At 36.6% G+C, this 12,328-nt stretch overlaps 1 protein-coding gene across 1 annotated transcript in view; it reads right to left on the bottom strand.

Moving 5' to 3' along the window:
- Positions 1-12,328, bottom strand: part of galntl6 (polypeptide N-acetylgalactosaminyltransferase like 6) — a 255,083-nt gene that overhangs the window by 28,144 nt on the left and 214,611 nt on the right. Inside the window, exons 6-7 of the mRNA XM_082163243.1 lie at positions 11,361-11,546; positions 2,908-3,091 (exon numbers count right to left, since the gene is read on the bottom strand). Of these exons, the coding sequence (XP_082019369.1) occupies positions 2,908-3,091; positions 11,361-11,546 (370 nt within the window). The remainder of the gene's footprint in view (positions 1-2,907; positions 3,092-11,360; positions 11,547-12,328) is intronic.

The following is a 12,328-nucleotide window of genomic DNA, read 5'->3' on the forward strand; positions in this document are numbered from 1 at the left end:
AATGCCAACAGAGTTGAGGCAAGTAAATGGTGCTCTAATTATTTTATGTTTTGAACTTCCATAATGTACGGATCAGACATGTAAACAGACCAAAAACAGGACATGATGTCACAAGATGCGACCCTAAAAAGGCCAGAATTCTCAAGCATATCTGTTTTTTCTCGTCATAGTTGCGATGTTGCCCATCATAGTTCGATACAGGCATCAAGATCTTAGTTCGTTTGTGTGACAGAGAGATCTCTCCAGCTGTTCTGACTCCTTTACAAATTTTATAAGCTCTTCCAGGTTTTCAGCGGCAAATGTAGACACATACAGCGAGCGCATTTGGCCTAGCACACAGCATTGTTTTGGATGTTCGACAAGTTCCGTCGCAAAATATAAAATAGTTTTGTTTATTTGTATCTTAAGGTTAAGTGTTGAAAATGACAGTGCAAACCAGGACTCACACCGGTGTGATTAGAATGGTAAGTGCATTCAAATGTGATTTTGCTCTTTGGCTGGTGCTGAGCCAGAGACGGATGCACTCAGCACTTGTCATATATCACAACTATTCAGTGTCTTCAACCACATAATATTTATATTAGGTTTCAGGTTTTAGTTGTAAAATACACAAAAGTACTAGCAAAAAAAAACAAAAAAACATTCAAAGTTTGTTAAAGCAGGGCTATGCAGTTTCGGGAATTTCTTCGCTGTATTCTCGCTTTTTTCTAGCAGGTTTCTCTATAGAGCTCCCCCTACAGCTTCGGAATAGATATTTGACAACACTGTCGCCAGCTCAAAGTTGCAAGGGTGGTTTTTCGGCTCACAGGCGCTTGGGGGGTGCGAGACGACCACCATTCAACCCGAAAAAAGTCATATAACTATTCCAATGACTCCGAAGCTGTTCGGTTAAGGTAAAAAAGTTACTTAGTTCACCTTTAAATACACACTTTCAAGTATTTCAGGAGAAGTGGGTGAATTTATGTGATGTAAATCTGACAGATCCGATTCTCTGAATTGCGGCGCAAACTAACACAGCGTTATAGATCAACTAACATGATCATTATAAAGGTTGTAAATGACAAAACACATTCATGTACACATATTTGAGAATTGGAATATCCGATAGATCATGAAACAGTTAACAAGTTTGTGAATATTTTTAATACAAAAGGAAAAACAAAATAAAAGCAATACATCGGTCATAGAGAACTATAAGCTGCGGTGTGTCACGTGACAAGCATGATGCGTCGCCATTGAAATAATAAGGTATTACGTTCTAAAATAACAGTCGCCTTAAAAAAAGTCGCCTACATTTTTTAACTTACTTTGGAAAGGGTTAAAGTGGCAAGTGATCCGTTTCCACCCCTCCTTCAGCTTCCTCCACAACTCTACGTTACAATGTGCGAGTCAGTTTATGTGGATGACATATTTGAACATCACTTTTCTCATTTGCACTTAACAAAATAACAGCTCTTTGCCCATTGCATCAAATGTCTGACACCAGACCATTATCAAAATAAACACATTAATAAAATAACTGATTCAATATTTCTCAAACAGCGTCAGTTTACTCAAATTGTTTCTGTCTGAAAGGAAGCTACTTGCTGTGTGTGTTTGTCACCCACAGTAATACCCACTGTTTTTAATTTGAGAGAATTATTGCAATAATGGGCATTTTAATTATCATTATTGACAATTCTAAACGATATCAAGTAAAAGGAACACATTTCTGCTTACAGTAAGTATAGATGACCTGAGCACTTCTGGCTGTGAGGGTATCAGAAAAAAAACATTGTTGGGAAAAGTTGCTCTACTGCTTGTGAAGCTGAAGGTTAGAGTGCAGAACTAATACTAAACTCTGAATCATGGATTGGCGTGAGCTGTGGTGGAAAGGCTGGTAAACAAAAAAAAAGTGCACACACACACTCTGAAATGCAATGGCAGAGTATGGAAATGAAAGACATTGGATTAAGGTTCCTGGCTATCAATTGAGGGTGTGCAGGTCACTGGTCATAGTGACATTTATCTTCTATTCATGTGCAACAATGCAGGTTTAATGAGGTCAGTCACAATGTCTCTGTGCAGAAGATTTAAATGAGATTTTGAAACAGACGGGCAGATCAAAAGATAAAGCAAATTGGAGAGTGAACAATAAAACATAAAAAAAGGCTAAAAACAATTGCAGAAATGTCATGGAGCACAAAGAAAATTGAAATTGAAGGTACAGCGCATGTTCTTTGATTCTCCAATGCTTTTCTTGAAAAAAAAAAGACAAAGAGTGAAAATATATATGTTTGTATATATTTTTTTTCAGGATTGTTTGATGAATACACAATCTTTTATATAATATATAATCCATATAAAACAAAAAAAATGTGTATTCATCAAACAATCCTGAAAATAATATATATATATACAAACATACATATTTTCACTCTTTGTCTTTTTCTTTTTTTTTTTTTATTGCTAAAAATAAGAAATCAAATCAGAATATTAGAATGATTAAGAGACACTGAAGACTCACTTTTGAATGGTAGTGTATATATGGTGAACGTGATTTCTCCAAGTACAACATGTTCCTGGATCAACATCATTGTTGATCCTGGAACAACATTCCAATCAACCAATCAGATTTGAGGGATAAGTTTACCGTTTATGTCAAGTTTAGGCTTACAAACCAGGGTTAGGTGCTTCTACGTCAGTGTTATTCACTCATCATTTCGCTATGATTTCAGTGTTAAGTTATGGGTATGGTTAGGTTTAGGAGTAGGGATAGGGTTAAGACTAAATCTTTGGACAGGAATGGTGATCCAGGATAAACAAAATATGTTGGTCCAGGAACATGTCTCGGTGACCATGTATATATTCACTGTATATATTGTTGTGGCCATTGGCATGTAATGGTCAAAGACTGACTTTACTCACTGATATGGGTCACTGGGGTCTGGTCCTTGTAGCTCAGGTGGGATGGGAATACGTTTGTAGTACATCTCCCAGTCAAACGCTCCCCTCATGGCATCACCTGCCTGCGCCTCGTATCCAAAGTGGTTATGGTCGATCACGTCTATCATGGGACACACAATGGTTTTGGGGTTCTGGGCGATCTGGTCTGCAGGCAGAAGGCAAGGAGAGAAAAGGAGAGGGAAAGTTAGGCAATGCGAGAAATCTATAATTTCTGTCTCCTCTCCACACTCCGTGGAGAAGAGGAAAGAAGAAAAGAAAGGGGAGGCAGTGCATCTCAGGAGTCTCCCTCCTCTCTGGATCACTTGCTCTCCTTCGCTCTGCTTGGCTGAGTGTGGCGACCCTGTGAAATTTAAAGCCGCCACAGCCACCCTACGATTAGAAACAATTACAGCGCTTCAAAGTAGGTTTGCTCCATGGAGGGCCGAGCAGAAAGGACCCTCGCCCTTAACTCTATCTCTGTCAGTCAGCAGCCGCTAAGCCGTCCCAGATCTGTCACCCACACTCTCCCTCAACACCACTGCACAACTGGACCATGGAGAGCACAAGGAGAAACCAAAAGAGAGAGAACAGACCTGGTGCGTGCTTAAACACAAAAACACACATTAAACACATACATCATAAAGATTAAACTTAAGAGCACAATCTGTACAGTCTGTCTGGAAGTGAGGCTGTAGGGACTATTGCAAGGCTCAACACTTTAATAATACTCACACTGATAATTCCTTAAATGGAAGAATGATGGGTTTCTTCAACTACTTTTATTTTAGAAAATAAAGTATTTTTATACGTTTTTTATGCATTTGGCAGATCCTTTTATCTAAAGCAACTTATATTGCATTAAAGCTAGATATTTTATCAGTTCATTTATTCTCTGGGAATCGCACTTGTGACTGTGGCTAAGAAATTAATACTTTAATTCAGCAAGGATGCATTAACTATGGTACGGTGTTGCCTCCAGGCAACATAGTCTATTTTAGTTTATTTTTAATAAAATGAGACACCCATTTGTTGGTCAAACCTATTGCAACTCAAATACTAATCCATGAAAGTGCACAAAAAAAAAAAAGAAAAAAAAAAAGGTCACATTACCCACGGGGTACATTGTGTCTTGTTTCAGCACATGTGCACAGGTCACATGGCTCCATATTTTTCCTATATGTGACCCTGGATCACAAAACCAGTCATAAGTAGCACGGGTATATTTGTGGCAATAGCCAACAATACATTGTTATGTGTCAAAATTATAGATTTTTCTTTTATGCCAAAAATCATTAGGATATTAAGTAAAGATCATGTTCCATGAAGATATTTTCTAAATTTCCTACCGTAAATATATAAAACATTTATTTTTGTGAGTGGATGCAGCAAAATTGTGAACATAAATGGACAACTTTAAAGGCGATTTTATCAGTGTTTCGATTTAAAACATATACATGTATAAATCTCAATAAAAAATTAAAAAAGACCCATGTGACTGGTTTTGTGATCAAGGGTCACATATTTCCTCCATATTTGTCCTAATGAAAAGTGCATTTTTCTCTAATTTGCATCCAGTTAAAAATATGAGTCACCTTCACTGTAAATAAGTATTTTCAAGAACTTTACATTATATATCATCAAATGTTGTCAAATATATATATGTGACCCTGGATCACAAAACCAGTCTTAAGTCGCACGGGTATATTTGTGGCAATAGCCAACAAAACATTGTATGGGTAAAAATTATCGATTTTTCTTTTATGCCAAAAATCATCAGGATATTAAGTAAAGATCATGATCCATGAAGATATTTAGTAAATTTCCCACCTTAAATATATAAAAAATATATTTTTGTGAATGGATGCAGCACAATCGCCTATAGAAATGGACAACTTTAAAGGCGATTTTCTCAATATTTCGATTTTTCTGCACCCTCAGTTTCCAGATTTTCAAATAGTTGTATCTTGGCCAAATATTGTCATATCCTAACAAACCTAATATCAATGGAAAGATTATGTATTCAGCTTTCAGATGATGTATAAATCTCAATAAAAAAAAAAAAATACACATAAGATTGATTTTGTGGTCCAGGGTCACATATATAAAAAATAAATAAAATAAAAACTTAAAAAAAAACTGTGTGTTGCCTCAAGGCAACATTGTACCAAAATAGAACTGCATAAGACCATACCAGGCATACTAGGTTGGAATACAAATATATTATAATTGTAAGGAAAAGAGTTGGAATTATCTAAATAGATTTGCATTTTTGCATGATTTTGTAATGCACTTATAAGAATAGTAATTCACATACTATATCTTCAAATATTATGATCTGCACATTTTCTATAGCACCTAAAAAAAAGTATAAAACACAACTGCCAGTTGATGAGGGTAAGGATGAGGTGTCAGACTGTGATGAGGAAGATGAGGCCATAGTGACATAGTGAATCCTGCAAGGAGAGAGTGAAGATGAGGTTGAAGATGGAGATGAGGTTGAAGATGGATATGATAACTTGAAATGATAACTTGATGATATGAAGGTTTGGTAATACTTGTGTTCCACTATGGTACAATGTTATCTGAGAGCAAAAGCTGGAAATGAAATGTTACCTTTTATTAAATATGAAATTTGTAATACAAACTGGATAAATGTGTTTGTTCAAGTGTCTGGTTAAATATGTTGATGTTTTCAATAAATATATTTATTTTTTCTATGTGAAAATGTCAAATGTTTCAATTTCTCCGATGTGGTACAATGTTGCAAATAAATTAAAAAGTAATGAAAATGGTCATTGATATTGTTATAGTGTCCAATTTTAAGCAGGACAAACAAATATATTGTTTTTCCTCATTGATATCATATTGCGTTAAATGTGACAGTAAGGATATTTATGTAGTTCTTTTGAACTTTCTATTCATCAAAGAATCCTGAAACAAAAATGATCACGGTTTCCAAAAAGATATTATGCAACACACATTTTTTGAGTACCAAATCATCATATTAGAACGATTTCTGAAGGATCATGTGACTCAGAAATGAGTAATGATGCTAAAAATTCAGATTTGTCATAACAGAATTACATCTTATAATATATTGAAATAGAAAACAGTTATTTTAAGTTGTAATAATATACCACTCTTTTTTATTGTATTTTTTATCAAATGAATGCAGTCTTGGAGAGCATAAGAGATCTTACCGACCCCCAAATTTTCAAATGGTAGCGTATATGTATCACTGAGATTTTTCCTGAAGGTAACCCACCATATTGTCATTTCAAATTCATCTAAAATTATGTGTTAACTAACATTATTTGATGGAAATAACAGTGATGGAAATTCAATTTTGTGAAACTCCTTTTGTCTTGCTAATAGCAAATTTAACAGAGAAATATCTTAAATGCATAAAATGAAATGACATTTTCACATATTTTGTATAATTTGACAAAATTATACAGCTTGAATGGAAATGAACACAAAAAATCGCAAGTGATTTTATCTTGATTTTTCTTTGTGTCCACATATCACATCTTATCATATCATATCACATCTTTACTTTTCTTGTACACTAACTTTGAACTAACATTGAAGTAGTTTAATTCACTATTTGTTAAGATTAATACATTAAATGTAAAAATTCATATATATATATTTTTTTTTTATGGTGGATTTTCATAGTTTAAGATTAAGGGCCTTATCTTGCACCCAGCGCAACTGACTTTGTACACCGACGCATGTATCATTCCTATTTTGCACCCGCGCACAGCAGACTTTTCCCTCCACAGAAGCACGTCGGTTAACTAAGAAATACACTTGCGCTCCCGGGGGCGGTTCAGCGCAAAGAGGAGGCGTGTTCCGGCGCAAACGTTCCCTCAAGCTATTTTGCAGGTTTAGAAAATAATTCTGCCACTGACCGAAAAAAACTAGTTTAAAGTCAGTGGCGCGTTGCGCATGTTATTCATGATATTTTAAGGGTGCATACTTGGCCATAATCAATGTAGCGTGTGCACAACGCGCATACACTTTGATTCTCTCATCTACACAGAAGCAGCAGTTTTCAAATCATACATTATTATGATAGATAGATAGATAGATAGATAGATAGATAGCAGTTTATTATAAAAGCATACATCTAGCTTACACATTTACCCAAATTATCATACGCCTGTTTAACCGAAGCTAATTTGGGTGTGTTTCTCCATCCCCAACGTCACTTCTCTGTGTTTTACGGCCCTGACGAGAACGTCGGTCTCCTCGGCTGTGAACCGCTGCTGGCGCGCGACTGGCAAATCCGCCGTTATAATAGGAATCAACTATAGAACAAGCGCGCCTGCTCTTAAAGGGAATGTGAGATGTCGCTCTGATTGGTTTATTTCACATTACGCCCAAACCACACCTATGAATAATGAAGCTACTTCAGACCAACCCATTTTAGATTAGCGTCGGGCGCAAGAGTCATTTATCCCGCCGGTATAATAGCAACAGCGCCCAAGACCCGCCCACAAAGTTACTTGCGTTTCGCGCTTGATACTTGCGTTTCAGATCGTTAAAATAGGGCCCTAAATGTCTAAGTCTGGGAGAAGGGTTAATACAAAATCAATACGTAAAAGACATTTGAAAAGTTGTAAAAATAATTTTCAAGTTATCGTCAAATGTTTCCAAGACCCTTTAAATATAAAGAACAAATTTGAAAAGTTGGAATTTGTAAGTTTTCATAAAAATCCTGCTGGCTGAAGTTAAAGAAACACCCTACATAGCAATTTTCTGAATACTACTGCTCAACCTCCACAAGCCATACTCTGCCAAACTCTGTTTCCTCTCTATTTATAACTGGTGTGTGGTCAGAGTAATATAGCAAGTTCTCAAAAGGTCTCCTGTCCATATACTAGCCAGGCTGAACTACACTTTAGTAAGTGGACAACCAGTAAACTTAAAGAGCTGCTGGGTTAAAATCTGTTGCCTTTCTCTTTCAGCAGCCATTTTTTTCTGTACTTTTTCTGTTGTATAGTGAATATAAGCTATTTTTGTCGTATACTAGTAGCTTAACCACAATGGAGCACAAATTACAAGAATGCATATGTATTGCAGCTCAATCCTACAAATAGCTGTTTTGGTTACATGAAGAATTTACTGTCGGCTTTGTGTCATTAGTTAGGCTAGAGGACGTCTTCTGTCGAGAGCTGTTGATTTTGCATTCGTTTACGTGTGTGTGTGTGTGTGTCAGTTCAAGACGAGGCTTTCCTAAAAAGCTAGCGCACAAACAACCACCTGCGTTCTCCTGCCAAAACTCACTTATCATGCCTTTGTTTTCTCTCTGGCACCGAATATCCACTTTCCTACAGAAAGAACCCGCTCTGCTGTAGCGCTTACTGGGGCAGAATCCTTTATTTGGTTCTTTATCCCTTTGCAGATGTCTAAATATGAAAACCAAGGACCCCATCTGATGGCTGTCCAGTTCAGGGAGACAAGTGACGAAGAATTTAGAAGAAGACTAAGCTGAGATTTTTGCATTGCATGTGACTGATTTTTGTAAAAGCAGCAAAACATCACCAAACCAGACTGACCAGAGTACACATTATAACAACATTTTAGCACAGTTATAAAAACAACTTGATGAGAAATGACAAAGGAGGCAAAGATCAGAGCAATATTGACACAAAGGAACAGATAGTACAATAACATTTCAGTTGTTGTGGAGATGCTGGAAGGGGCCTTAAATTTCCTTTTTTTCTTAATTTTTTTCTTTAGAAGACTTAAGGCCAGTTTTCTCTGAGGAGGTCAGATAAATTTGTGTTTATCAGACATATTTTGTGATTTTAAGCCAATATGAATTACACATGTTTGTGTTTTTTTTTTCACACAACCTTAGTAAAAAATACTGTTTTTCAGAGGTCCTCTGAGAACATTTTATTTTGTCCAGATAGGAATGTCTGTGATCATTCATTTTCACATGAGCAAGTCACCTAATTTATTTTGACTCAATACTGCAACTAAAGCTAAATTTCATTTTGCGCTGTCTGGTGCACCTTCATTACAGATGTCTGCCAACTTTCTAGGTAACAGTTGGTGACACAAGTGCAGTTGGCATGCCATCTGACATAAAACACTAATTAAATTAATAAGGAGATTGCACTTGTCACGTTTGTTCTGTGTTTGTTTTGCTTGAGTTGGCTGCATCCGAAACAGCATACTTATTTTTCACAAACGAAAAACAGCATGTGACAAAAAAACATATGTCCAAATCCACAGTACTCATAAAAGTACCCGTAGGACCAACTTCCTCTGGTGAGATTCTGAAGCAGGCATACGATGGACATTTTACTATCCCATAGGCCCCAGGAGAGGATTTGTGTGAATGGCAGTGAAGCGACGTAACTGACGCTGGTAGGTCACATAATAATGACAACATGTCAAATGTAGTACATCCGCGTTACATTCATTCTACTTTTGGTGAGTCTAGTCAGTTCAGGTTTATGTTCAAGCTTATGTTCAAATGTATGTTCTTGTTATGTTCTTAGACAAGCCAAGTTCTAGTCATCGTCTTGTTTTGTTTATCTGTATTTTGTTTAATAAACTGCGATTGGGTTCTTCAACTCACACTCAGTGGACTTACGCTACATCAAGAGGGTATGCAATTTAGGAGGCAAACTTTGAGTAGGTTTTTGCTTTCAAAACTGAGAGTCTGTGGATTTGCACTCCCTCATAATAACCACCTTTCATGACAGCTACACAGATTAAGGCTAATAATTAAGAACGTACAGTACTAGAGCATCCAAAAAAGGGCTAAATCCACATTCTGTTCCTATTATATGCTTTGGAATACCAAAGAGATCTCTAGAAAAATAGAAAAGAAAAAAAATAGTGGAGAAAAAAGAATGTCATTAAGTTTTTTTCAAACACTTAAATCGAATCACAGTGTTGACAGCAATGTTGTTTATCCAGCAAATTATAGGCAAATGGGTGTCAGTATAGAGTGCAACAGTAAGTAGGGGCCCTATTTCCCAGCAGCCTTGGCTTTGGAATTATTTTACCCATTATAACTATTTTAAATATAAATAATAAAAAGTAAAAAAATGTTAAAAAAAAAATTTTATAATCCCATGGCTCAAGACTGTGTATTTAACATAATTTAACACTAAACACCCCATGAAGCACAACAAATGGCATCAATCAATCAATCAATCAATCAATCAATCAATCAATCAATCAATCAATCAATCAATCAAACAAGCAATCAATCAACTCATCAATCATTACGTCATTCACAATGATTCATAGGAGGGGTTTGCTGCTGTGCTTTTTTGATGTGTTTCTCGTTCTCATGGTAAAGGGGACTTCTGTTATTGGTGGAATCAAAGAGGACTTTTTTCTTTTTTCTTAGGATCGTGGGTAATGCAGTTATCCCACCAGAAATTCTGCTATTAAACTTTTATTTTATTTTTAAATTACACTAAACTCACACATTGTAACAACCTGCGATCTCTTAATGAGGACATTAATGGGATTTTTACTTCCAGAACCAGATTATCGCACTCCATATAATAGCTGGAGAGTTCTTGACAAAAAACATCATGCACCATTTGTACTTGCATAAAAGTTTGTTTCTTTTGGTCATCCCAGTTTAAAGGTATACAACCTTGGCGTATCTGGCCAACCATCATTTATAAATAGTCTTTTTCTAGCCTGTCTAATGAGCGATGGTCTGATGAGAAGACTGGTGGGGAGAGAAATAGAAATACAGTCTAGTCCTTCACATTACAGATCAGAGCTCTGCTTCAAACAGCCTGTGACACAGTACCTGCCGTTCGCTTGTGCGGCAGCTCCACTCTAATCATATATGCCAGGCCACATCCCAGCATGCCTCTCAAAGGCCATACACAGCACACTGTAACCAATTAGAACTCGCCGTGCTGTGCCCACGTCTCTGGGACGACCGCCTGATGTTCAACCAAGCGAAGAAACAAACAGAACTAAAAACCGAGCTGGAATCAGATCAATAAGCCTCGATAAGTGCAAAAAGATTTGCTGAAGTAGGCATTTTAAAACATCTTATAACAGGGTCATGCACATCAAAAGCCATCTGGATTTGCAATGCTTGTGCGACGCAGTGGGGTACACTATAGATTCTATCCTCAATGAGTCTGAAAATAAGAAAGGTTTTTCTGCGATAAAAGGACCAAGCCACAGACAAGAAACAAGGAGATGGAGGATTCGTTTTGTTTTTTTAATCAACCAACTGCAGGGGGGAAGGACTTTGGATGGGAAAAAGCAATTGAATTTTGAAATTGCTAGATTCAAAAGAGGAAGATAAGCACACAGAACATTCCATGGGATTTTCAGAGGGCTCTGTTTTCTCACAGTGACAGGCATAAAAAATTGAGAAATCTGTGGGTACGTGCTGATGCCAGGGTAGGCAGTTTTTTATCTGGACTTACCGAGCAGGGGCGGCAGCCAGTTGATGTTGGCTTCACAGTGAGAATCCAGGAAAGCAAGTACCTCTCCTCTAGCCACCGACGCTCCCAGAAGTCGCGTGCGGATCAGACCCTCTCGCTTCTTGGTACGCACGATACGAACCTTAGGAAATCTGGACATGTACTCCTCCAGATATGCCTTTAGGTGATCTGAAAAAGTGACAGAAAAAAAGAGAGAAATTGCTAGAAAGAATGCACTGGGGAAAAGAGGAAATTGCTAAGTTTAGGTTTGTGTTCTGTTAAAGGGAAAAGGAGGGAGATTGATTGTGTGTTGCGGTGCAGTGGTGCGGTAATTTAATCTCGGAATTGTTTCTCCATTCTCGCGGCCCCATTCAATGGCATTAATGTTTAACACCCCATAAGATTCCACCGTTGTTAAGACTTAAATGAATTGTTTAATGTCCTCTGTTTCTAGAATATTAATCAGGACAAACAGACCCAATATTAATTATTTTGCCTAACTCACTGTGGTTCCACATGTTGGAAATGAGTTTTCTTAACACAAAATTACCATGTAGGCTCAACTCAAACACTCTATTTAACATAAATTCAAAAACCTAGTGAAACACCCAGTGAACTGAGTAAGTATCAATAAAATTAGATGTATGAGTAATTCAACCTCAGACATTAGCAAGTTAAATATAGCTTTTCTTACATGTAATATAGTATGTGCAATTATTGCGCAGTAAAACAACATGCATCATATAACAGAACATTAAAAGGGCTCTCCATTTTTTTCTTTCTCAAAAACATAAAATAACATTTAATTTATTCTTCTGATCTGGTCAGATACAAAGCATGCTGGGAACTATAAATCCACTGCCCTCTAATAACACGAATAGATTAAGTAAACTTTTATTATACAAATGTAAGCGTCTTGAACACAGTGAAATTAAGAATCAAGAACTGTTGCATTTGCACATTAAATTTAG

This window comes from Leuciscus leuciscus, assembly GCF_965113295.1.
Source record: "Leuciscus leuciscus genome assembly, chromosome: 3".
Classification (NCBI taxonomy): domain Eukaryota; kingdom Metazoa; phylum Chordata; class Actinopteri; order Cypriniformes; family Leuciscidae; genus Leuciscus; species Leuciscus leuciscus.